The 27,905-nt window shown below is 35.0% G+C and overlaps 2 protein-coding genes across 3 annotated transcripts in view; one reads left to right on the top strand and one right to left on the bottom strand.

Moving 5' to 3' along the window:
• Positions 1-190: 190 nt before the first annotated feature.
• On the bottom strand, positions 191-6,084 carry LOC128864195 (epsilon-sarcoglycan). 2 transcript variants are annotated; one of them, XM_054103749.1, is made up of 5 exons: positions 5,210-6,082; positions 4,545-4,937; positions 1,769-1,867; positions 734-880; positions 193-661 (listed from the first exon to the last, which is right to left on the bottom strand). In XM_054103749.1, exons 1-5 carry the CDS (start codon positions 5,785-5,787, stop codon positions 553-555), a joined length of 1,326 nt encoding a protein of 441 aa, XP_053959724.1. In that variant the 5' UTR covers positions 5,788-6,082; the 3' UTR covers positions 193-552. The 2 variants fall into 2 exon arrangements, with proteins under 2 accessions (XP_053959725.1, XP_053959724.1); XM_054103750.1 differs by lacking the exon at positions 1,769-1,867 and having other exon boundaries at positions 191-661; positions 5,210-6,084.
• Positions 6,085-12,255: 6,171 nt separating this feature from the next.
• Positions 12,256-27,905, top strand: part of LOC128864142 (annulin) — a 33,918-nt gene continuing 18,268 nt past the window's right edge. The window contains exon 1 of the mRNA XM_054103661.1: positions 12,256-12,425. Within this exon, the coding sequence (XP_053959636.1) occupies positions 12,269-12,425 (157 nt within the window). The 5' untranslated portion in view covers positions 12,256-12,268. The remainder of the gene's footprint in view (positions 12,426-27,905) is intronic.

The raw sequence follows: 27,905 nt of genomic DNA, 5'->3' as shown, positions 1-27,905 counted from the left end.
TAATAGAAATATTTTTTTATTAAATTCACGTCCAAAGTTGAAAAAGTCTGGCTCGACCCGGTTGCCCAAGGCAGAGTTCTTCCTTAATTTCTTCAATTAAGCTTGAGTTACACATTTTTTGAGATATGAAATTTTTTTATTTCAATCTGAAAGAAATTTATTCGTTAGATAAACATCAATAATGATTGATTTATTGCGCATTATATAATTATATATGTATATATATAAATATCTAACTTTTGCTACTTTTACTTCTACATAACATAACAAATGCACACTATTAAAAAAAAATCACTTAATATAATATACTATTTTTTAAGTTAATTGCCATTTTTATTTTTCACGAGTTGTTCAGCAACAATTCGGACTACATATGAAAAAGCCATACTTTTTTCTGAACTACTGGTTAAATCTTATTTGCTTTTCGAATACTTTATGATACCGCATATTGATATGGTAATTATTTATTTAACAAGATTATTTCATTCATATTTTTGCCAATATTCAAGCTTCTCTTGCTGCCTAGCAATATAATATTCGTGGGGTTGACTGTCAAATATCCACGCCATTGCGATTCAAAGTGCCACCTTTGTATGGTGGGGGCTTAGGACGTAAATAGGTGTTGGATGGACTGTCAGTTTGATAATAACTGTTGTTGGGACTAAACGAATGGTGAATTTATTTAAAAACTATACAACCTTGAAAAGAAAAAAAAATTAATTTTTCTACAAACCTATGTGAGTGCATGCTGACATTATCCAACAGGCAATTGGGATCCTTTAAGCTCTTCAAAGTTGTCACTGGCTGATCAGTATTGCTATCCGAACATTGCACCATTTGTACAGTCGAGGTTGTAGGATGATATGTTGATGACATTTCACTATAAAATGAATTAGTATGGATTAGTAAGATGAAATGTGCAGGTAGGCATCTAGTGTAAGGAATTTTCTTGCACATCATTACGGGGTTATATACAGTTAGAATTTTCAATAAATCGATTTTTTTTTTTTTTTAATGTACACATATTTAAGAATACACACAGAAATTTTTAAAATTTAATATCGTTTTTGAAGTTACACGCAAATTAAAAAAAAATTTGAATCCTACGTAAAGTGCTTTTCAAACTATAAACGCGTTTTTCTCAAAATGGTGTTTTCAAAGTCGGTGACCAACACGAGCTTCTTAAATATATTTTTTAGTAGTTAATCGAAGATTTTTTCTCACCGATAAATATATATATTTTTTATAAACCATTTAGGGCCGAAATTTTGGTCAAAAATCAATTTTTTTCGACCATTTTGTAAACAAAAATTATTTTGCTTATTCTTTCGATGAATTACTAGACTTATTATTTATTTTACTTATTATTTACTAATTATTATTTAATTAATAGACTATATTATTATTCTAACGGGATCTGTTTGGTTTTTTAATTTCAGAGGATCCCGTTAGAGAGATATAGTGGTAACCGCAAAACGTCTTTTTTGAGAGGAGCTCCCGGAGATCAGCTGTAGCTCCTTTCCAAATAAATATTTTTACTAATACTAAGTCTTGAAATACAGTGCATAATATGTGCAAAAAATTTTAGATCAATAAATTTAAAAGTTTTCTTAGAAAAATTCTGGAAGTTTCGCTTTTTTCGGCCTTCTAACTGCAATAGCCCCTTAAATGCACAATATACAGCATTGAAGTATTTTGAAGTAGGTATTTACACACAGATAAAACTAAATTATTCATTTAAAACAATTATTTACAAAATAAAAATCACCTTCCCGTTTCGGCGGAATCACAATCATTTTCCTTTTTACAAGACTCCTCACAAATATGAAAAATATTCTCAAAGAAAAAGTCAGAATTCGGATCAAATCTATAAAAATACATAAAATATAAAATAATAATTATATACAAACATAAATATACACAAATTATAGCTATACAACAAGATTTATTAAATAAAGTGTGTATACAACTTAGTGCGGCCCTCTTTTAAGGGACTATAAAGTCAAAAAATGTAAAAAATGAACTAAAATGGGTAACAATTTATTTCTTATGAGAAACTTCAATCACATACAATTTCACTACAAAGCTGAAATTAACTGAAATAAAAATGAAAATGGGAAAGATGATGATAGCGCATACGCATACGAGTATTATATGTACAAACACTTATACATAGTAAGCCTTCTTTTACTTCTTCTTGATTGCTGCTATAAGCGCTTAAACGATTTTGACTGAGTTTAACAAAGCCTGCCAGTCGTTTCTTTCTCGTGCTAACCAGCGCCAGTTGGACATACCAAGTGAAGCCAAGTCTTTCTCCACCTGATCTTTCCAATACAGAGTAGGCCTTCTTCTTCCTCTGCTCCTGGTAAGTCTTGATACACAGAAAAATGTACATATAATAATTGTTCTACAAATGAAACCAGCCTACAGTTTTAAGCCGGGTTTGAACGGCAACTGTATTTTATGAGAAGCTTTTCCCCATGGCAGAAATGTACTCGGAAGATTACCATTACCTATCGAGAGTTGGGAAGGTAGGTAGGTAGAAGTGGCAGCCGGTTTCTAGACCAACTCACTTAGACCATTGCCGGTCCATTGTGATCTGCTATTCGTCGCTAAACCATTTTGTTTTAAGTGCAAACCCTTTGATCTGGCTGACACTTATATCCCTAAGATCATCAGTATTATTTAGAAACGATGAGCCAAAGTATCTAAACCTAGTGGCATGTCACGTGCGACAGTAATACAGAAGGTGTCTAACGGACGCTTCCTCCTCCTCATTCTTGCAACATCTGCAATAGTTGAGTTGAAATGAGGTACGTTTAATCTTTGAGCATGGCGACCTATGAGACATTGACCTGTTAGTAGAGCAACTAGCAGAGAAATGTTTGAACTTGACCGATTAAGGAGCGCCTTTGAGCGACTAGCGTCCCATTTTGGCCAGACTCTTTTTGTAGCAATAAATGTCAGACTATCAACCTATCTCGTGTTGGCTAAAGTGACAATACCAGTTATACCACGCAATTTGTAGATTGAGAGGGGTATACCGACAATCTCCATACCAAGAGGAAGCCGAGTGATAGTGCCCTCTCCCGCTAATTTGTCTGCCTTATAATTCCCTGGTATGTCACTATGCCTCGGACACCCATATCAAATGGAAGCGGAAACATTCCGCGTTCTCGTTAAGAGGCGCCCGGCATTTGCGAGCAGTGATTAGGAAGATGAACCGAAACTCTTACTTTTGACTTCTTACAATAGACACCAAAGCCAACTTTATCGTCAAGCTTTGAGCCATCAGTAAAGCACCATAGGCAGCTTTTCCGACCAGGTATTGTTGAGCCGATTCTCCAACAAGTGTTTTTACCTCGTTCGAACTCCATTTACTTTGGTGAGCGCTACCTTTCACCGTCTGTCATTAGAACAAGCTTCCGATCTGGACTAACAACGAGTCTAACATCTGACCCGAAGAGCACACCTGCTCCGAATGTCCCAAAAGGCTTAATTCGAACTATTCTTATATTAATTGCAATCCATACAAATGACAGAGTCATCATAAGACCTGCCCTGACCCTATGACCCATACACAAGTTATGTAGGCTCGTGCTGTTCACGCCTGCAGGCTCCCACAGATCATCTTCGCCAGTGCCCTTTCAGAACACCCAGCAAGCGACTTCTACGGCTCCATAGAGCTTGACAGGCAAGTACAGACCCCCTTCAATATTCTCCACGTAGACGAAGGTAATCAAACGTCAACTGAAGTTCGTTAGCACAGTAATTTTAATTGCCCACAAGCCCACATTACCGACTTCGATAGTTTGCTCTGATCTAGTCTCTAGTCTCTAGACCTCAAGTCTCTAGTTTGCAGTAATTGGGGCAGGATACGGCCAGCTGGGCATTTGTTGTAAACTACGCAGCACCCAAGGATTAAGAATATAGAGCTTCAGCTGTTTCATGAGATCCGCATTACTCTGGTATAGGTATATACAAATGTTTGTGGCCTGCGTCTTGCTGTTGTTCCACAAATGGAGGGACCTACAATTTTAAGCCAACACCGAATGGCTGATGGTTTTTTATGGCAGAAGTACACTTGGAGGTTTGTCATTGCAACTTTTTCTCTCATTTGGTGTTTTATGCCGGAGAATCGAGTTTGGGCACTTCCGGGGCGGTACAACTAATTACGTTCTAGATATCATAGCAGGTTAAACTTTTAGTTTGCAGATTCGACTCCTACTCGACTCAGCACGTGAAGGAACTCCGCATAACGCTTAACCCCCCCTTCACATACCCACTTAAGCTCACATTTGACATTCCTCTCTCTCTCTCTCTCTCTCTGGCCTCTCCCCATCGTCTCCTTGGTTTACCGTTATGTAGCATCAGCGACGACTTTTAATGGCCCAGAAGCAATGGAATTCACAGCATGCTGTTCTTTTCTTTTCATATTTACATTGCCACTTTTTTAAAACAACAAATATACATTTTTGTGGCTACACATTAAAAAGCACGGCAATTAATTATGGAATATTGAAAGCTCAATTTCTTATACTCACAATTTTTCGTGCTGAAAGCAAAGTGCAGCTGATAAAATACCCAAAAGTACGGCGAGTATCATGCCAGGAATGGCGAAAGCGAAGGCAAACTCATCAATATAATTGCGATCTGGTACATCCTCGCGTGCAATGCCCACCCAGCGGTCAGTGCGTTTGAAATTTTCATGATGACTTCTGTGACCGTAATTGTGGAAGAGTATTTCCGGTGATATATCGGCACCAACTGTCTTAAAAGCGCACCAATCCAATTTAAAACCGGCATTCTCGAATACCTTTTGCACAGAGGTGCGTTTGTAGGTGCAAGTGGTCAGTTTATATAGGGGACGTACTTCCTCCTGCAACTCCTTGAGCCGTGACGAAAACTGGGCAGAGCTGCCAAGATGCACAACAACGCTGGAAAATAAAGTGTAATTCTAAATAATAATAAACTTATAGAGGCTAGTTATGCATGCCGATACGAGTTGAAAAGAAAAACGACTAGGTTCGTTCGCCTTTTAATTATTGGTATTTGCAATTTCGAGTGAGAGTTGCGCGATTCTTGTCATTCCGGCGACTCAACAGGAACTCATTTGAAACCATAAACCTTGAGCTGAGTCGCTACTTTTTTTTTTTTTTTTGAGCAAATTTTTTGTTATCGAAATGCAAAATTTTTCTTTATGCCTTACCCCTCTCGCTGTTGTGGTCGCAATGGCAAGCGTCCGCCCATATTTACTGCCGACTCCATGAAAACTACACTCAAATCATTCTCACTTTCTGGCCACAAATCTTTACGGAAAATATTTCTTAAATTCTCAACACGTCCCGGATCCATCAGATGCACCCAATTCAAATTGTCAATTTTCATTTGTATGATATTCAGCGATGGCAACTTTTGTGCCACAAATATAGACAGCTTAGCAGTGCGTGTCTCATAGTTTTGCTTATTCAATGCCACAATGTCCAAGCGTACAGTTTTATCAGCCAATCGGTCAGTGGGTGTACCATACAAGAAACCAGAGTGATACTCATGACTATATTTGTAGCGCAGCCATGACGGCAAATCTGCGTATCCCTCCAATGAAACGCGATAGCGAAATTGTTCGCTGATAACCTGATGGGTCCAGTTGAAGAGTAAAGGTTCAATTTTGTAGGAAAACAATTCGCCCACAGCCGCCTGTTCCATGCCATTAGCCATGTGGAGGCATGCCAAGAGGAGCGCTAACCCTACCATGGGCGGCTGTAAAAATAAATTGCGTATAAGCATGCTGAGGACGAGTAGTCGTCCGTCGGTCGGCCGATATTGTGAAACAATTGATTTTTCCCGTTGCTGCTGCTGATTAAAACATTTTTCCAAAGCGGCGGTGGAGGAAAATTATTTTACTGCAATTTGCTTATAAAAATCAATTAAAAATTCTAAATGCACGAACACACTTTATAATAAATAAATAAACTTTATTACAAATAATAACTTTTTTACTGCACGCACAAATGGAAAAGCTAACAGCGATGAGTTCACAATGAAAATGCTGAAAATTCCATCAGTTCTGTATATGCGAAGAATGCCGTAATTTATGGGATAATCATTGGGTTGAAGGGGGTGGTATACACAAAATATTTATATATCCACAAGGGGCGTTTGTATGCATGCGTGTAGGTGTGCTGTAGAAGTGAGAGAATATTGCCCTCTCTGCTTGTTGGAGATTGTTTTGGGAAATTCTGGCACATTGCCTATGGGCATTATTTTGCAACCTGTTGATTTTATGCATTCGTCGTTTTTCGAACGCTTGTTCCGAAAATGTTTCAACATAAAATGCTAATTCATACTCTTGTTTCCTAACTGACTACAGTTATTTTGAAAGGAATTTAACAGATAGCAAGCAACTTCAAACATTTCTTTAAAATCCGCTTATAGTATATGTAAGAAGGGGGAATGAAGCTCAGGTATGAAGAGACAAAGAAGCTTTAAAGTACATATTTTCCAATAGTACTTCCAGGACTGTTAAATGCAATTCAGAGCGCATGAATTATACTGCTTGTATTCTATTTAGTTTTGCCTGCGATGGCGTTGAATGTGTTTTTGAACTTTGCAAACCATATCTTCATACACGTCGCAAAGGTCCCGGGCTGCTTCGGTAGATTTTTGACCTCGATGGAAAGAAACGAAGAGCAGATATTCCAGGTATTTCATTTCGAGACCTCAAAACTAATAAAAAATTAAATAACTCAAAAATACAATTAACAAAGTTTTGTAGAGCAGAAAGAGTTCTATCAAATGAATACTTCACCTTTGCCAAACAGCAAGCAAATTATCGTAAAATAAAAGAAAATATAAAAACGCTATGAACTTATTCCCCAACCCAATCCTTCAGGATAGTCTGTTGTAATCCGTTAGAGATAAAAAGTCACAAATGGCTTTGGCTGCTTTAGAATTTACTTCGGAAGAGAATTTTGTGTTTTTGCAAAAATTATTTATTTATTCATTAATATCGATTTTGTCCCCTTCAAAGTAGTCCCCATGAGATATTATACACTTGTGCCAACGTTTTTTCCAATCTTCGAAGCACTTCATCCTAGCGTAGCGTCGTCCTATCATGGGCCTCTTCAGTTTCGGGAACAAGAAAGAGGGGGCCAGATCTGGGGAATACAATGGCTGTGGCAATATTAGTGTGTTGCGTTTGGCCAAAAAGTCGCGCACAAGCAACGATGTGTGAGCAGGGGCGTTATTGTGATGCAAGAGCCAATTTTTGTTCTTCCACAAATCCGAGCGTTTCTGGCAGATTGCTTCGTGCAAATTGCGCATAACTTGCAGGTAATATTCCATATTGACCGTTTTACCCTGATGATGCACAAGGCCCCTGCAATCGAAGAAAACGGTAAGCAAAACTTTTACATTCGACCGAACTTGGCGCGCTTTTTGCGGTCTTGGTTCGTGCGGCAGCTTCCATTGAGATGATTGACTTTGGTTTCCACGTCATAACCATAAACCCACGATTCGTCACCCTCTGGAGCAAATTTGGGTCGTCGCAGACAGAGTCCAACATCTCATTAGCAATGCTTATGCGATCCTGCTTTTGGTTGAAATTGAGCAGTTTTTGTACGAATTTTGCGGCGACCCGTCTCATGTCGAAATCATTGAAAAAAATCGAATAGCACAAGCCAATCGATATGTCTAGGTCCTCAGCAACTTCTCTAGCGGGGATACAACGATTGGCCAATACCATTTTCTTCACTTCATCAATTTTTTCGTCTGTTGTTGAAGTGATCAGGCGTCCGGCACGCTTTTCGTCGTTCACATCTTCTCGGCCCTCTGAGAACATTTTGTACCACCAATAAACATTGCTTTGGTCCAAAGTAGCTTCTCTGTATGAGGCAGTCAACATTCGGAATGCATCCGCGCACTTAATTTCGTTTTTCACACAAAATTTGATACAGGTTCTTTGATCCTTCTTTTGAATAGGTAAAAATCGAAGACGAGCCGAAACACGAGCGAGCAAAGCAGCTGTGAACAATTAACTAAACATTCAAAATGGCCGAACTCATCGGCATGAGTGAGAGACATTAGTACCAACATATCTCCACAAAAAAATCGAAATTCGAATATACGTAACCTGCGAAAATTCAAAATTCGCGATACTTTTTGAACACATCTCGTAAACGCCATTTTAAGGGAAATCAACCAAAATCCGAGAATTAGTGCTCCGAAATTGGTTCAATATACCGTCGAGTTCATCCAAGAACTATTAAGAGATATCTCAATAAAAGCGAATATTTCAGCCTCTGATTTCAGAAAAATTCGTCGCCTTCGGCTTGAGTTTGCACGGTCACATATTGGCATGGGAATGGATTTCTGGCCTAAAGTTTTGTTTACTGACGAATCGAAGTTCAATATATTTGGAAATGTTGGCCGGGCTAAAATATGGACCAGAAGAATCGCGGATATAGAAATGAAAAATTTGATACTTACTGTCAAGCAGGCGATGGTGGGGTAATGGTTTGGAGAGCTACAGCGGCATCTGGCGTTAGAAAGAACAACATTTCAGGCTATCAGTAGAATCCTTAGGTCTTGGGCAAAGTTGGGTTCTCCAACAAGACAACGACATTAAGTATACTGCATTAATTGTCAAAGAATGGTTTTTATATAACGCACCCAGACAACTAATACTGGCAGGAGTCCACTTTTAAAAGAGATAGAGCATGTTTGGGAGCTTTCAGAGAGAAAAGATCGACGAAGTATAGTAACTGACGCAAAATCGATACAGAGAGAATTCATGGAGGCTGTGACAAGTCCGATCAGAAAACTGTCAAACTTTTTACTAAAACTTGGAAGGAAAGGCGTTCGGTTGATGGTCCGTATCATTACAGGACATAACCCATAGGGTCAGCATATAACTACCATTGGAATCATTGAGGACCCAATGTGTCTGTCTTGTTTGGAGGAGCACCGAGCACTGAGCATTTTCTCTGTGAGTGACCTGCCTTTGCTAGAGCACGGCTACGAGTTTTGGGTTCCGAGGTCGTGAGAATGAATAATATTCGTTCTCTAAAACTGAAGGATATTTACAGATTTGTGAAAGAATCTGGAAAATTCTCTCAGGACTAACTACCCCATCTATGACTCTATTCTTTCCTATCTCTTTCTCTGATACTTTTTTCCTTCCCTCGTTTACTATCTACCCTCTTTCCAGAGCTCTAAATACAATGTGCTTTTTAGCCTGGTGCTCCTTGGCTCGACCTTTTCAAATTTCAAATTCATGGAGGCATGGAACCAAATAACGCAAGAAGAACTTACTCAAAATAGAAAAAAAGCTCTTATAAATAAGTGCATTAACTTCCACACTTATCCAAGATTCACAAACTTACTTCATCGAAATTATTTTTGCTTTTTATGGCAGACACTTCCGGTCGAAGAGTAACCGCAATTAGAAAAACACTTCTTTTCGGCTAGCTTTTCTATGCTTAAAACAGAATGGGTCTGAATAATCACAAACTCTCTAAAAATGTCCAATAGGATGACTTTAAATGTGCTTCGATATTGCAATAACAACAAAATCGCAAAACAATTGTCAAGAAGAACAAGAGAGAGCGTCAACGAAATATTATGTATAAGTGTTCAAAGATTATGGATTACAAGGATTGGTCATTCCAAGCTAAATTGTGAGAGTAACCTCGGCTGCCAAGCCACCGGAGACTCAGCAGCAGAATTCTGCCCGCTCATTTCACACGTATTCACACATTCGTCCAATCAGTCTTTGTTCAGATTCAACAAAATAACATGGGCGAAGCCCGTGTTAATTTTTTTCGTAAATCACCAACGTAATCTCAGTTTCATCGGCCAATCAGCTGACTCTTTCAAATTCGCTGAGAGCCAGTTTACGGTCTGATGTTGATCACACCTTTCCCCCCTATTGAGGCAGTATCTGCAGATACACACATATGTATATAAATGGCGTTCATACCCTTTGTTGGATGTTTGGCTGAGCCCCTCCTTCTATTTGTCCGGTGCGTTTTGATGCCTTCAAAGAAATGTACGTACCCACAGTTTTATGCCGTCTGCGAAATGCAGATGGTTTTTTATTTATGAGGAGCTATTTCAGGGCAAAAACCCCTCGGAGGTTTACCATTGTCCGATGAGGGGCAACCGCTACTAAAGAAAAACTTGTGTGTGTTGTTTTTTTTTTACGAGGAGGAAGCATCGAAAGCCTAACCCCGTCAGTGTGGGACTTTAGCCCGAACTAAACCTCCTACCGATCCCCCCGGTACAACCGTTAAGTATTCGTCGGGAGGCAGTTTGAGCACTAAACTCAACGCCCGTTATTGTACTGATGCAATGCGTCGAAAGTAGCATCTGCTTGTTACCACCCACTGTTTAGGTCATCTGATGAGAGAGCCACCCCTGTCATAACAGTACTCCCCCAGCCACCAAGTCTCTGTCCATACCACAGAAAGGTAAGTTTCTATGTCTGGTATCGTCAGTTATACTTTGGAGTGTAATGGACAGCAAATGAGTGAAAAGGGGAACTGTTTTCAATTGGAACAAATAAAATTTCTCTAATATTGAGCAGAGACTTAAAATTGAGCTGTCATATTTGTATTTGACTTATCATCGATGCTTATTAGTTGCACGTAGCTTTAAACCTATATACAAATTGTTATGTACAACATAAAAGTAAAAATATAGGAGTTTGTTTATTTACTTTTATTTATTTGGGACATTTCAACTGCTTCTATTTTTATAGAGGCGCGCCAAAATAAACCACTTTAACTACCCAACAAAGCGCATAGCTACAAAAACAAGCGGGTAGACGTCACCATTTTCGTCTTCAAAGTTTTCCAAAAGTGGCACAAACAAACGTGTGTATGTGCTCGACTTGAGCAGATGTTAATTTGAACAGAGCTTGTCAGAGTTAAAAATTAAGGCACATTTATTACGTTCGTATTGTAATGAAATATCAACATAAACTGCGGGCAGTGCTCATTTAAATCGGAATAGGGAAAAGTGATAAAATTTAAATAGATATTTTTTTAGAAAATTTAATATTAATTTGTGGAATAATAAAAAAAACAAATACACGCAGCATTCATTACTGCAGTTTTGGGTACAAAGCGGAGTGCTGTGAAAAAATTATTGAAGCTACTCTCTTTCTCGAAAGCCTGTGGTAATTTCAAATGAAAAATATATTATATATTAAAAATTATGTTGAAAATACTGTTTTCTTTGATTGAAATCACCAATACTAATGCGCGAGTGGTGTTAAAGAAGTGATAAAGAAGTAAGGTTGGAATTTAGTTTATAATCCATATTGACGACAGATTATATTTAATAAATGGCGTTAAAAAATAAAAATAAATGAATGAAGTGCTTAAGACTCATCGAAATCCACAAAAAACTGGAGAAAAATAAAAAACGTTTTTTATATCAAAAATTTAATTTACACATTTTCTATTGCCTCCAAACATTGCCATTGACCCCCGAGTTATAATTGATGTATGAATGGTTGAAGAAAAATTGAAGACAGTAAAATCGGACGTGAGGTATTTCACATTTCTACAATCAGTGGCATTGCATTCTATGTAGATCGACGGTGAAATTTATTGTCAATTAACGTACACCTCGAGTTCATACGTAAAATATAAAATTACGTCATTTTTATTTTCTCACCAAAATACAAGAAAAAAACAGAACAACGCACAAAATATGCAGTAAAAAAGTGCTTGTCTGCCAGCAACTAAAATTTGCTCAGTTGTTTTGTTTGTGTGCATACGTATGTTTGTATAATGTATGCATACATATTTCTAGCTCAAACAAATTAATTAGGAAAACAAGACAGCGTTCAATAAGCGTAAAATAAAATTTAAAACTTGTTTGACCGCATATTTTCGTTTATCCAGTTGTTGTCGCGTTATTTACAACTAAATCAACAGCTGATGGGCAATAATTTTCGATTTGTTTATTTAACACGTTTAAGCAATAAAAGCACTTTTGTTTTTACCATAAAATTCGGACCACAACGCAAGAATTGGGGAAATTATTTTTATGGCATAAAAAAAAAGAAAAGTGACAAAAACTACAAAGTGAAGTTCGCAATAGAATAGAACTACGAAAGTATTTGTACTGTAATACAAACACTACCTCACATAAATACAAATAATTAAAAAAAATTTTTTTTAATATTTAAGAAAGAAAATAAATTTTTTTGTTTTGATTTTGAAATAAAACTAAAAACAAAAATTATAAAAATCGTGCCATGGGCAACAAACTATCGAATTGTGGTCTTTTGGAGCATTTTCAGCATGGCAGCTGGAGTCCCATGCAACGCAACAGGGAACCGCGGTTGTCAGAGCGTATACTGAACGTGAATGTGAATGCAGGTGTCATCTCGAACTTGGAAAAGGATACGACCGGTGAGTTAACATTACCTACCGTTTGCACATATTTGCACTTTTTGTTAAGCTTCACGAAACTCCCCGAAACTCTCGAATCAAATAAAATTATTATTAATATCATTATTATTATTTATTAGGAAAAACATATAGATATTAAATATGGTTTGCATATATGTAAGAGTGTAAGCTACAATGGCCATCGACTCCAAATATAATTTCTTAGCATTAAAATTATATTAAATTACGCAAGTTACATTCTATTAAAATTTTATAAATTCTCAAAATATTTACATAGGATGGTGTTCTTAGCAATAATTTATACTGATTAGTAATTAAATGTTTTTGCCTAATACTCTCTAAAATCAACGGATACAATATTGCTGTAAGAGGGGTATGTTTGTTTTGAATTTCGGTGAGAAGATGTTGGTTAGTTATTTACGTCTGCCCGATCCTTAGGCGTGTGAAAATTGTTGCTTGTAGACGAGTAATATTGTTGGGTTATAGAAGTGTATCGCTAGTCCGGTTAAGTTTGGAGTATCGATGCTGGTAATTTTTCCATTCTGTGAGTCTGTTTTGGTGGGTGTGTTGTCGTAATATTTTCTTGAGGTTATTAAGGTTAATCCAAAGTTTTTCGCTGTATATTATCAGCTTGTTCATTACTAAGAATTCCGACACGGCTAAACACCAAATAAAATTAGATTCCTTTGTTTCAGCAAACTTTTACAGAATTGTGTTTTTAAGTTCTTCTTTTACAACACCTAGTGGGTTAGCACATATTTCAACATTTGTTTTCGTTTTGAGTAGTTTGCAATTTTATAATGTCATTTTAGGCAGTTGCTGCATCTATTCGCCACTTGCTTATGCTTGGCCAAAAGATGAGGTCTATTACTGTTATTTGAAAATTATTTCAGGCAAAGTAAAAAAATGTTGGAAAACCGTTAATGTACAGCTTTTTACTATGTTTTTTTTTTTTTTTTTGAAAATTATATATATATTTTTGAACCCGCATATAAAGTGAAAGATTTTCAAAACTTGCAAGAAAATGTAACGATTATCAGGCATTATGGCGAAGAAATCTTACAAATTAAAAAAATTTAAGACATTTCTTCCAATTTTTTGAATGTCACGTCCCATAACTCCCATTAGAAGGGAAATCGGGAGTTGACGAAACATTTGTTGGAAATCCAAGACCACTAGCTAGCATTACAGATAAATATAACCTTCATAGAATCTACACCAAGAAAATTATGAGGTGTTAGCAAAGGAGCACATAAAATTTCAAAATCCACTGTACCTCCAAAATAATACATTTCGTACTTCTGCTTCCATTTTTTTCCTATTTTCGATTGTTTGTTCGTATCGCCATCCCCTATCTTCCCACGTAGACAGTCCCACGAAAAGTGGTAGATCCTGTTTTTGATTCTTTTGAATTTCACCCGGCTCCAGAGAAACTTTTTTTGCAAACATTAGCAGTAGTTATTGTGTTAAAGAAGGCAGTCAAATAAAAAAAGAGTTGTTGAGACACAATTTCGAGCGACGAAAGCCAAATTAGAAACACAAAATATATAATATCGATTACAGTTCACTTATTAAGTCTATGGTTACAAGACTTTACAGACTAGAGGTACAAAATGACTTTAAGATAAGTCATAAAAGTAGTTTAATTCCAGCTTAGATAAGAATAGAGGTCCTGGAAAGACGAAATCAAAATCGAAGGTATTAAAAATTCTATTGATTTCATCAAGAGACCTTGCAATGTGTGCATAATTTAAATAATTTGATTTGAAAATTTTACTATGCAACGGAAATTGCAAACGCCAAACCCTTTGGTGAATATTGAGGCTTATCTGCTCCGGTAGTTCTATGCATCACAGACTTTGTCATACATAGACATCAGTGAGTATATTATATGCCTCGAGTAAATTCATTTTCAATTTATTAACATACAACGAGCCCCATAAGACGGACGTGGCTCATTAAAACGAAGAGGTTGCAGAGCAAATCCGACCAAGTTGCGTTGAGCTCTTTCGACTCTTTAAGAATAAACAGTATAAATTGAATTTCAAATTATTGAGGTGCACTCCAACTTTGATCTCGCTAGAGAATTATTAAGCCTTATCCTAATATACGAGATCGGAATAAATCTCACATATACCACAAGGGTTCGTAGTGTTACCAGTGTTGTTGGAGTCGTATTAAATACAGTTCGTGAAACATGTCTTGGCAAGTTTTAATAATCAGTTTAAACTTTTGTCAGCAATGCCCTTCAGAGATGAAAAGTATACCGATTCCAGACAGTTGGAACGAGTTCTGCTTAGAGCAGAATAGTGACAAAGGAGGTGTTCTAATGTACTACTCTCTTCTTCGCCTTTCTGGTCCAATCCCATTTTAGCTGCGTGATATGGAGTAAGACAGTTCCCCGTCAGTAATCCAACTAATACTTTAGATTCCTTCCTTGGGAGTGATAAAATAAAGTTGGTTGTTTTCGTGTTGCAAGTTCGTAACATTATTTTAGCAATTCTATGGGAGGTCGAGGCTTCCCAAATAGACGGTACTTCCAGAGTTAGTTCCTTGTCCAGTTCCGTCTGCAAAACTGAGAATGAGGCTCGTATCTGAACTCAGAATACCACCGGCATATTTTATAAACTGCTGAAGAAAAGAAATGAAGACATCTTTTAGAACCTACGTCTTAGTTTTTTTTTTTACTTTTTGGCTCATGACACTTTACTACAATTGACGAATCTTACAAACCGGGTGATCACAAATATGAATCATATATTTTCTACACCCACACAAAATAATTACTCTAGTTTAAGATGACAAACGTTAGAGTATTTGTTTTAGATGTAAACAACAACAATAACAACAAAATTAAAGTTAAATAACGAAATACTTAATGGCTTTGATATTTATGCGTTAAATTACTCTTATAACGGGTTCTTCATTAGAATCATCAATTTTTTATTTAAAAACAAACGTACCCTTCATTTTTATTATTATTTTTTTGATCTGGAAATAACGAAAATTTTTATAGGACTCTCGTCCAATCAGTCATTGCTCAGACGGCAACGAAGTGTCATTAGTTGTTTTTTGTGTATATCACCAACACAATTTCACTTTTTTTCGTAAACAAACCAGTACCATGACCCCGGTAACTTTAGCCAATCAGCTAATTCTTTCAAATTCGATGAGAGCCGGTTAACGGTCCGATATTGAATTTTTTCAAGAGAATCGCTGCAAGCGCGTTCGCGGTATTTATATATTTGGGCAATTTCGAATTCCAGGCTTAAATATTTCAATTATAAAAGGTGGCGCAAAATTAATCATCTAATTTTGTTTTGAATAACTTTTTTATTCAATAAAAAACAAAAATTATTTTGAGAGACCGAAATCTTTCTTTTGACTTTTACGCGCTCCTTTGCTTGTCTGTTTGTATACTGTAGCAGTCCGGGTTACAAGTACTAAATAACGTACGACGCCATTTGCAAAAAATATAAGTCTGCCGATAAGGTGATTAATATTGTGCCACCTGTATGTGTCGAGTGTTTTCTTAAAAAATATGATAATATGATAATACAAAACAGAAATATTGTTGGAATGCATTATAATATAATCCATTACGCATGGAGATCCACGGCAGTCATAAGTGGCTTTTGGTCTGTCAGAGAATAAACAGTTGAAATGGGCATCCTTCACAACACACATTGCCATAGTTGTAAACAACCAGAGAAAAAGGAAACGATTTCCCATTTCCTCTGTGAATGTTCTGCTTTATCGTAGGAGCGATTGTCAACCTTGGGCAAACAATTGTTCAAGAGACTCGAAGAACTTGCTGGCTTAAACGTCAACAACCTAATAAGGTTCTTAAGCCGCTCAGACTGGATATATTCATGTTGTAAATAACATTAAACAAGGCAATGGTAACGAGGATATGGCAACAAAATAGTGCGGATTTATTTTTCTCAAAGTAAATTTCCACGATTTGGCTGCGTTGTTCTGGGCTCAAATCATTCATGATGACTTGTCAAACGTTACTGAACAGAAAGATCAACACAGTGTGCCATTCTCAGCTGTCAAACCATAGTTATCAATATCGATAGTTCTTATTCACCTAAAAAATACCTAGTATTATTGCTTTTTTTCAAGTATAAAATTGTTGTGTCCCTATTGAAAACCCCACTGCGTACTGCATGCATTTAAGTAATTATGTAAATGTGTAAAAAGTAAAGCGCTATTTACAGCTCGGACAAATATGCAAATTTATTGGGTCGATTTAGCTTGATTAAAACGCCTCCACAAAATATTGAAAGCAAAAAATTGTATCAAATGCAATCACTTTTGCATTAAAATTCAACAAATACTATTTGCATCGAAAATTTTTATAAATGCATACAGATGCCTATGTAAGTGTATGTATGTATACTTATATGTATATGTTGTATACATTTTTCTTCAAATTTACAATGTTTGCCGATTGACTCAAAATCTCAAAGTTTTGGCACGTTAATTTGGTTTTTATTAATGGGAACGAAGTAAATTTTATACGGATGCAAGACTTGTCACACTCATACCACACACAATTATGTACAAACACATATACCTATGTAACTACATAAACTTACAAGTAAGGTTGCGGAATATCCCGCGGCGAATCGTGAACAGCTGTGCACACACACACATACAGGCATGTTTCATCCAAAATATGCAACTCACATATGTTATTAATTGTTTACTCATCAAAATTTCGTTGAATAAGAAGGCAAAGAAAAAAGCAGCAATTACTAATTGTCAAATTATTCCAACAGTTGTTGCTATCTTAATGAATGAGGTGTTAGAAAATTACATGTGCTCGTATATCTTGGTTTTAGAAAATTCAATGGTGATGCAAGTGTTTTTTTTTTTTGTTATGGAAAATAATACACATTAATGCTCATAATACAGAAATGCATAGACCGAAGTAAATTATTTCAGAATTATGCAACTAAGTAACAGCCCAGTGCAGCAGTTGGTCAAAGCGTGGTATTTTCAAAATTTATCATGCATGAATATATTTCTATTTACAAATTGTAAATACTCACAAAATGGAACATTTGCAATATGCAATTATAACAAATTTAAATTCAAATTTGAAGGCAACGAAAATGCATATTAATAATTGATGATTTCGATTTGTTTACTTAAGCGTAAAATTATTTATTTAAGTCGCTTTGAAATATATTACAAATTTGAGTTTCACTGGTAAGCAAATTTGCTGAAAGCTACGTTCGAGTACTAGTACACATATGTACACACAATATGCAAGTATGATCAGGATTTCAAAATCACGACGATTTAATTTAAAGCAAAAATATTCGTGATCTGTAGAAAATCATCATAAGACATAATTTGAAGTAATTATTTTGTTATTTTCTGTTAAATTTAGAGTAGAAAGTAAATAGAAATGAAGTAGTATAAGACATCATCTAAAAATCTTCCAGGCAGAAATGCATGCCATCGTCATTTGTGTGAGAGAATGTCTCCGTAGGAAAATGAGAGCAACCCACATTTACATACTCTCAGATAGTCAGACGTCTTTGAAAGCCATTCTACCAATAACAATCAACTCAAAATGGTAAATGACAGAAATATTAAATCTTAACATGCTAGGGAACTTCAACACAGTATTATTCGGTTGGATTGCTTGACAAAGGGAATATGAGGGGAAATGAAATAGCTGATCATCTAGCTAAAAATGGGGCAAACATACCTCTAATTGATCCTGAGTCTTTCTGTACACTTACAAAAGGTCCCATTAACGAATTCCTCAGAAAATGGAAGGAGCAGAAATTCGTTGAACACCAGCGAAATTTTATTGATGAGCAATAAAGAGAAACAATTCCTAACGACGGACAGAGGAATTTCTGATAAGCTACAATACTTTCGCTCAGCAGAGTAGACTTAAGACTTATAGCTGGTTACTTTACAGGCTCCTGTAGCATGAGATATCACTTAAAATTCGTCTCTCTGAGAACATCAACTGTCGATTCTGTGAAATGGACACTGAAAATACAGAACACATTCGTTGAGAATGCCTTGCACTATGCCGAAAAGGGCTACACCAATTTCGTGGTATTGCCGTGTGCATTCATATACTAATAAATTATAGAACAATAAACCCAGCTTGACAATTGTAAATCATTTTTACCCTTTGGCATTTTGGATATTCAGAGAAATTAATTCAAATATATTGTAAGTAATATTAATAATAATATACAATAGTAGCTTCAGCTAAACATAAATAAACGATCGAAACTGGTTAGCGTAACGGTTTCAAAAACACCAAAAAAAAATAATACTTTTGTGAGCACAGAATATTATTGCGCCACATGCTCTTTTTTTTTTTTGTTATAATTCCTTAACAATACTGTTTTGTGGCTAACCAAGTTCTTTAGGAAGCACGCAACAATTAGAATGCTCATTTGATAAATTAAACATTTTTAATACATAAGAAATTCAAAATTGGTACAAACAAGGGACCATAATAAAAATATTTCTGTTAGCTACTGTATGCAAAAAGAAACAAATTAATCCTTAAAAAAAAAATTATCGCTTGGTTTAGTCTAAGAACATTCAATAATGCAGCGTCAATAAAATATGCGAGTCGCCTCTTTTTAGTGAGGCGTGCACTCGCGCACGAAAAGCATAATAGTTCTTGATTATTTTCAAAATATTAAGAGCTCTTTTTGGTACTTTTATGCTTAGTGCAAATTTTGCTCCCGATTTAAAACTATTAGAATGTTCAGGCATGCACTTTAATTCATGCAATTAAGTTTTAAATTGAGTTTTGGTATTTAGTGTGCACACACAAAATGCCGTTAAGCTTACTCAGTTACCATGTGACAGCTGAAAATTTTTTTAACAGAAAGTTTACAATTTTACTTATACCTTCCTCACTTAGAGAGGTTATCTGTCGCCTTTCATTCACTCTAAGAGATTTTTAAGATATTAAATAAAACCTCTTTTTTTAATTTATATTTTATTCAAACCTTTTTTCACCACTTACATTTTTTTTGAATTTTTCAAAATTTATTTTTCTGAATTTTTCTAAATTATTTTTTTATTGTTGTATACATATGTATATACATAATTATAGAATTTATTAATTGAGTTATTGTATGGCAAGTTGAGCCCGATTGTGGCCTTAATTACTTAGAGTCCGTAATGAAATTATTTGCTTGAACTATATAATCCTAGAGCTCTCTTTCGGAGATTTGGTTAAATTCACAGATTATAATCATTTTCCTGTTGATATTGGTACTGCAATTTAGGGAGTCGCACACATAAATTTCCACCCTTTCAACCATGAGTCTTGTGACCACCGTTCCCTCTACGACAGTCGGTTCTAGGCTGCCGGAACGACCCGGCTTTACATATGCACAAAAAATTATGTATATTATATCTGAGCATAGTTGAAGCTTGCAAGTGAGCTAACTTTCCCACAAGAATATATAATAATGATTATTTTTAGTGAGTGACCTAGTAAAACACTTATTTTTGCACAAATGTATCCTTTTATTTCAGTATTATCAAAAAACGAAAACTAAATAACAATAAAATATCTACAATTATAAGGAGTTCGAAAAATCAGAATATTTCGCATTTTGAACTGGACTTTTTTCAAATACAGAAATTTCAAATTAGTAAATTTTATTTATTAATTGCTTACCTGATTAGTATTTTCTTGAATATCATAAAATTTAAAAATGCTTCGCACCTGTGAAATAAACCTTCAATAAACTGTTGGCATCTTTCCAAAGGAATAGAGTTCTACGCTTCCTGTATTCCTTACCATAATTCACTGGTTTTTCCCCCAAAATAAACCTTAATAACGTTCCACAGATGTTCAATGAGGTTAATGAGGGACTTTATGCCGGCCAATCCAGAACTGCATTTTTTTCTTTGAAAGGCAAATTTTTTAATACCTTATGTGTATGTTGTATGTATGATAGGTATGCTGTATGTTTCGGGTAGTTATCATCCATTCATTATACAGCTAAGTAGGATGGACTCGAAAGAATATGGTTCCATCGCATTTGTGAGGATATCAAGATAAGCAAACCATACTGCTATTTATTCTCACTATTGGTCAAAATCTACTCCAAAAAAAATAATCCGAAAACTTTCAAGTTACCACTAACGTGCTTTAAGGTCTTTGTTGTTTACCGGGAATTGAATTCTCGTCTTTTTTCACGACTTTCACAAAAGTCTTCCCATCAGGATCTTCCAATAATATTAGTTTTAATTTCCTCCAAATGCCTTGATATTTTTTTGGACAGTAACGTTTTTTTTTCTGCTGGCCCGCCTATACAATTTTCATTGAGGCGTTTTCGCACAAGTCTGCTTGAGATATTTAGGGAATATTCCTCATTCAGCCTAACAAGTACAGCACTCAGACACAGTTAAGCCCATCGTACTGCACTTGGGTTCCCCTTTTAATTTTCCTTAAGTCTACCCGACCTTCAAAGAAATTTGAGTAGATCTTGTGGAGCCAAAGAGTCAAGGAGGCCGCTTCTTAACACATCAGTGCCAAAGACCTCAAGCCTGATTCGAGTGAAGCCGGAGCAGACACACAGAAAGTTGTCCGCCGTCTCATCCTCCTCTCCACATGCTGGACAGAGTGCACTGTCTGAGATGTCCATATTTTCCATGAGCTTTGCCCATAGAAAGTGCCCCGTCATCAGTCCAACCAGTCTCATACATTCCCCTCTGCTTAGTGGCAGGAGGAACTGCTACAGTCAGTCGGACATGATTTCTTACTTACTTTAGCATTAAAATGGTTAACGGAACTTACTGTCCATAACAGACCAATGTATACTATGTACATATATATGTAAGTAGAATGGTGTGAAAAAGTGTGAAAGATTGGCTTGACTTGAACATATATTCGGAAATTTGGAAGTTTTGTGCTTGAAGATCCATTTCACAAACAATTGAATATTCAACTGCTAAAATTTACCACTTAATGATATTCAATTTTAACGCATTTCCATGAAAATACGATCTTGAGAATACCTTAACATAGTTCATAACAAATAGATTTCGGTCGAAGAACAAGTGATTATACCTATAATACCCAGAGTGCGTCAAACAAAGATTTATCCAGATCTTCACTTGAGAAAACAAATAATAAATCAACTTACTGATAACGACCAACTTAAATGATATATTAATAAATGGCCATATTTTGTATCCAATAGTTGCGAATACGTTGGAATTACGTATAGTTATTAATAGTCGAAAGAATAAAAATGAAATGGTTATTCCTCTAAATTCCGCAAAACCGCATCTTACTCATGGTGTGATTAGTAATTGTGACAGACGTCTCGATGACATTGGGTATGGTCCCATAACATGATTGAATAACTAAAACAGAAAAAACAATCAAATTAATAAAAAGTGACAAATCATAATGCCTTTGGCGCCAGTATCGTCCACTTCCAACTAGGAAATACAAAGTTCACAAATACACTCGCAAACCAAGTCCGCACTTAAATGGTACGTCAGAATGAATGAATGTCAGCATGCATAAATCAAACTTATTCACATAATAATACACGCAAGTACATATAAGTCAGATGTTTAACGCATTTCCATGAGAATAGGAACCTTAAACTTTATAATTAGTATTCAGACTGCATACATAAGAAGATGAATCAGTAACAGAGGCCACATTTGTTACTCTTTGTATTTTTTTTAAAGAGTCAATAAATAATTATTGTACAATATAATATTTTCGCTAATATGCTTTCATTCAACAAAAAATTAATAGAAAAATAAAAATTAAGTTCAAATTTGACTTTTATATTTTGTATAAAAAGTAAAAATAAAAATTTTACTTTTATTTCTTGGCCAAAAATTATATATTTTGTATATTTAACTGTAAAAATAAATAATTTATATTTAAGTTGAAATGGGACTTTTGTTTTTTTGGTATAAAATAAAAGTTAAAATTTAATTTTTATTTAAGTTGAAATGGGACTTTTGTTTTTTTTTTTTGGTAAAAAATAAAAGTTAAAACTTAAATTTTTTTTTCAGTAAAAAATAAATGTTAAAATCTGACTGAAACTTAAATATAAGTACTATTTTAACTTTTTTGGTCAATAAAAATTAAAACTTTACATTTAATTTTTTTCAGCAAAATTACTAAAACTTTTTTGGCGTTACAATCTTTTTTCGGAAAATTTTGTCGTCCCAAAATTGTCCCAAAAAAAGGAATGTAACACCAGAAAAGTTTATAATAGTTTTTTTTTTACAAATTGGAGGAGGAGCTCGGCCAAATATCTAACTGAAGTGTACGCACCAATTATTTATCTATACTAATATTATAAAGAGGAAAACTTTGTTTGTTTGTTTGGTTGTAATGAATAGGCTCAAAAACTACTGGACCGATTTTAAAAATTCTTTCACCATTCGAAAGCTACATCATCCACGAGTAACATGGATTATATTTTATTTTGGAAATAGGGCTCGAGATATAGGTCAAAACGTGGACCCGGGTAACCTTTGGTTGTGTATGTACAATATGGGTATCAAATGAAAGCAGTTGATAAGTGCTTTAATACGGGGTAATTTTCATACCTATTGATGACTAGGGTCTCGAAATATATACCAAAACGTGGACCCGCCGTGTCTTTGCACCGAATTAAACCAGACTTACACACATTGTTAAGGAGGTATTGAAGATGGTTTCCGTATAGTTTGGATACCTATTGGTAGATAGGGTCTCGAGTTATAGGTCAAAACGTGGACAAATGGAAGCTGTTGGTGAATGCTTTAGTTCAGAGTATTTCCATCCGCTCCGTGACTAGGGTCTCGAGATAGAGACCAAAACGTGGACCCTAGAATGTGTTTGTACAATATGGGTATCAAATGAAAGCTGTTGATAAGTGGGTAATTGATACGGGGTAATTTTCATACCTATTGATGACTAGGGTCTCGAAATATATGCCAAAACGTGGACCCGCCATGTCTTTGCACCAAATTAAACCAAACTTACGCACATTGTTAAGTAAGTATTGAAAATGGGTTTCGTGAAGTTTGGTTGTAATTCGGAGCACTGGCAACGGGTACAGCGTTCTTTTGAACCAGCCATAATGTCCCTTACTTTTTTAACGCTTGGGGCGGAACTGAACTGCCAAATTGACAGTGTGAGTTACAATGTGTCAATATTTCTTTCTGATTTGGATGCCATAAGGAAAAAACGTAAGTGCAACATGTAAAAATTGTTTGTGAATTTTTTTGGAGTGGATTTTGGAACAGTGAATAATTTCTTATGTGTTCGTGGAAAAAAAATTTTTTTTCGTTTTTTTTTTTTGAAAAATATAAATGGATAATGGTTAAAAAAGCTCCAATGCTTAATAAAACATATAAATTGAAACGAAAAATCATGGATGATCAGGAAAAAAGACGATTGTTTATTCATATGCGATGATTTGAAATTTAAAAACAATCTTCTTTTTTCCTGATTTTCAATTTATATTTTATATTTACTAAAACAAATAGAAAAACAAAAAATATTGTTTATGCCAAAGCGCTTGAATAAAGAATAAAGAAATAAATAATATGAAAATCATATATTTTCTGTTCTAAACCATATCTATTCTATTTTAGTGTGCCCAGCGAAGGGGGCCGGGTTTGCTAGTTTATTTATTTATTTATTTTAAGCATCTGACTGAAATTTCGAATTAATTATTTTCGATCTCCAATTCGTTTTTTTTTATTTTTTTCTCCAAATAATAATATTTCTCATGATAATCAAATCATTCATTTGCGGGGGTTATGCTGGTGGTCATTTCAAATCATCGTAAAATTAATCCGATAGCTATTCACAATATATGCGAGCCATCGCCTTGGCTTTCCCAAGGCAATCGATGTCGTCATGACCTTGCGACCCGACAAATTCACTTGAGTTTCCTCGGTTGCGATTCAACTCGATAAGTCTATTAATTCGACTTTCATTTATCTCTGATGAAATCATATTTTGTCCACAGCTGCTAAATGGAGCAAGAGCTTGTCTCGATTGTGATACTTTGATTGCTTTTGTTTTTAATTTTGAGTGTCGACATCTTGTGTGTAGCTTTTTTATATCCAAACATTTATACGAAACTGAAGCCTTTCAAAGCCTTTGTTCAGAGTTGCGTCGCTGGGAGTAGTACTGCACGAAACTTGTTTTAATATTTATTCAAGTTTCAATGCGGAGAATTCCACTAAAATATGTACTTGTTTCTTCCCCATAAGCGACTGATATATTTTATCTGGCGCTGCCCTAGGTAGTGGGGCTTGTCTCTCTCTATCTCGATAGCTCGGAGCTACTATTAAATTTCACAGCTGAAGGCAAGTTTGCTCTGCATGCCTTCAACCGTATTATTGTACTACGGTAGGTCGCGATGTGCAAGAAAATTATTGTTTACATTTAATTTCGGTACCGTTATACTCTAAAAATATGCCTTAACATATGTAAATAGCGACATAATTGGCAGAGTCATAAAAGTTATGAGCCAGAATTTTGTTTGACTAATTAAAGTTTTCCCTGACCTACAGTTAATGCGTGTGGGATCGATGACGTCATGTTTGAACACGCATTTTTGTGGACTTTTGCTTTTAAACACCACACATGTACTTAAACACGTAGATATAAATACAGACATGTGAGTGTGTTTTAAAACACGCTTTCAGAGCAAGTACTGAGCGCATACTCGTACATACATATTAGAGTTTGTGCGTTGTTCTCCCGTTTAAGCAAAGGTATACAGATGCACACGTACACACATGTACACTCATTCGTCAAACGTGCGGGCGCGTCTGCTTCATTAGGGGAGTTCATGATTTATTGTAGTAGTCTGGTAGTAAAATAATTCAGTAAGTGTAGAGGTTTGGGCGCGAGTAATATTTTTCATATTTATATTTATTTATATTTCTTTATATTATATTATATTATTATATATATTTATATTATATTTTTTAATATTTATATATTTAGAAATAAGTTTTCAATATTATAATATACGTTTGCTGCATAGTTTAATAATTAAAGGTTTGCTCACTTATGGTATAGAGCTTGGACACTCTCTATTTAAAAAGGGTGAAGAAATCGGAAAAAATTAAGTCCCTTCTGATAAAAATAGTAGCAAAAACGTGTTTTTTACTTAAATGGAAAGATTAAAAAATAAAATTTAAATTAATATTTGAACATAAATAAAATATTTTATGGATTATGAAGTAGAACAAATAGAAGTTAGTAGCGGAAATTGCTAATATTCGCCCTTTACAGGGGCATTAGAGAGTTAGAAAGGTTGAATTTGCAAATCTAAAAGTATCCAATTCAAAAGAGAATAACTTTTTTTACATTAATCGTAAAAATATTTTTAAAAGAGGACCTTAAAGCTAAAGAATAGTACTTTGCGATGCCGTTGTGAAAAATTAAAAAGAAACTTTACCTTGCTCAAAAAAAATTAAAAAAATGGCCAAAATCTGCATTTTTTGACTATTTAACCTCAATTTGCCAAAAATCCCGACGTGCTGGAGCATTTTCAAGGTCATATTCGTTTTCAGGATAAAAAAACCTTCAGTTTTAGAAACTGTACCTCGCAGGACTGTATTATTATTATATTTCAGGACTTTTACAATTTTTTTAGTATTTCGAATTGTTTAGTGTAAATTTTTAATTAATTTAAACATTCAAGAGCAAAAGTTGCAGGTTCCTGCTAAAAAAAATTATCAGTGTTTCCTTGATTTAAGCAGTCTGTAAGCATAATTTCCATGTCATACCGATATAATAACCCCTGAGCGAGTTTTGCTCATAAGCGCACCATTTTGAAAACTCATTTTACTTTCCCCCTACTTTTACTTAAAATTTCTAGAGGTAGCAACCCAATTTCTTGCTTAGGGAGCAGATTTGTTAAGAAGTAGTGAGAAAGCTGCTTCTGAGCAAACCTTTTATTTTTGTTTATTATTGAATGTCGCGTTTGCTGTACGAAAGTTGAATAAATATTTTTTTTATTTTTTGAAGCATACATTTCCTTTTTCAATTTCTAGGATTACAAGTTTTTTAACATACCCAAGGAAGTAAACAGTGTAGTTTTTGAGCAGTAGTAATTACCTTAACAAGTATAATAATTAACAATTTAAATAGTAATAAATATTTATTCTAATGTATGCATATATGTATGTATCTTATATAGTATATATATGCGCGTAACAACAACTAATGTTTGCTTTGGATTAAAATTATTTATGCTCAAATATATCTCGACATTAAGAATGCTAGAATACAAGATTATGCAGGTAGAAGTGGAAAAATCGTTTAACAATAATGCCAACAACAATGTAAGATAATAGAAAATAATATAGAAGAATTGTTTGTGCACTGAAACTGTAAACAAACCTCTACAATTATAGGTCTGTTTATGTAGCAAATGATTTGTAAAAATTGTTACAAATTCTAAAGTTTGGTGTCCACGTATCCGAATGTAAGAAAACATGTATATTTGAGATAAAATTTATAAAGTTTATTTGCAGTCATATATGAACCAGGAATCGGCTATGGCAAATTGGCAATAGAAAGCAAGGAAAATATGAAGAAAGCTGTGGTTGCCACAAGAAAGCAGTTGCTAATGGAATGTGCTTCATCATCTTCAGCGATGATGAAATGGAAGAAATTATTGTGGACAAAATAAAATCATGTGATGTTAAGCTCGTTATTTTTGACTTATTTACTTTATTTATTTATTTTTTTAATTTAGTACGAAGTAGCTTAACTGTAAATTGTAAATATTTGTGATTTCTCACGCCAACAATTTAATGAACTGTTCGCAAAACTTACAAAATTTTATTGGGTATGTGCTCATGTACTTTTTTGAAAATTTTCTCTTTGAGAGCAAATTCTCGGAAATTAAGTTACTGGATAATTTTATATGAACAGACCTTATGCCAGCTTCACAGCTGATTCCGTCAAATTCACTGAAAACCGAGTAGCGGTTTGATGTTTGCAACTTTCTGTATTCTCTTACATTTTTTTCCTTGTTCACTCCTCTCGGGAGTATAGAGCCTCTACAAGACTCTTCCATCGTACACGATTTTGCGCTGTTGTTTTTGCACCGTCACATGAGATATCGGAATCTGCTATTTCGCGCAGCATCGACCTTCGCCAAGTGTTTTTTGGTCGGCCGCGACCTCTGCTCCCTTGCGGGTTCCAGTCCAGAGCCATTCTCGTGATGCTATCTGGCGGTTTTCTCAATGTGTGACCTATCCATCGCCACTTTCTGTGTTTGCTTTGCCTAAGAATGGGTTCCTCTTTTGTTCATCTCCACAGTGCGTCGTTACTGATGATGTTTGGCCAGAATATTCTGCAGATGATGAGGAGGCATTTGTTGATGAAGGATATTTTCTTAAATTGCCTCACTTATAATATCGGTAACGAGTTATTTTTCAAATTTTTAATTTGTTTATTAAATTATAATA

Source organism: Anastrepha ludens, chromosome 5 (genome assembly GCF_028408465.1).
Source record: "Anastrepha ludens isolate Willacy chromosome 5, idAnaLude1.1, whole genome shotgun sequence".
Lineage (NCBI taxonomy): Eukaryota > Metazoa > Arthropoda > Insecta > Diptera > Tephritidae > Anastrepha > Anastrepha ludens.
Note: the sequence above shows the minus strand (reverse complement) of the source record. Positions and strands in the feature narration are given on the sequence as shown.

Bases quoted from the DNA above. Each gene is read 5' to 3' on its own strand.
- LOC128864195 (XM_054103749.1), bottom strand. From the start codon at position 5,787: ATGCTTATACGCAATTTATTTTTACAGCCGCCCATGGTAGGGTTAGCG. The intron at 4,938-5,209 runs GTAAGGCATAAA...TTTATTTTCCAG, and splicing joins CGACCACAACAGCGAGAGGG to CGTTGTTGTGCATCTTGGCA. The intron at 881-1,768 runs GTGATTTTTATT...TTCATTTTATAG, and splicing joins GATTCCGCCGAAACGGGAAG to TGAAATGTCATCAACATATC.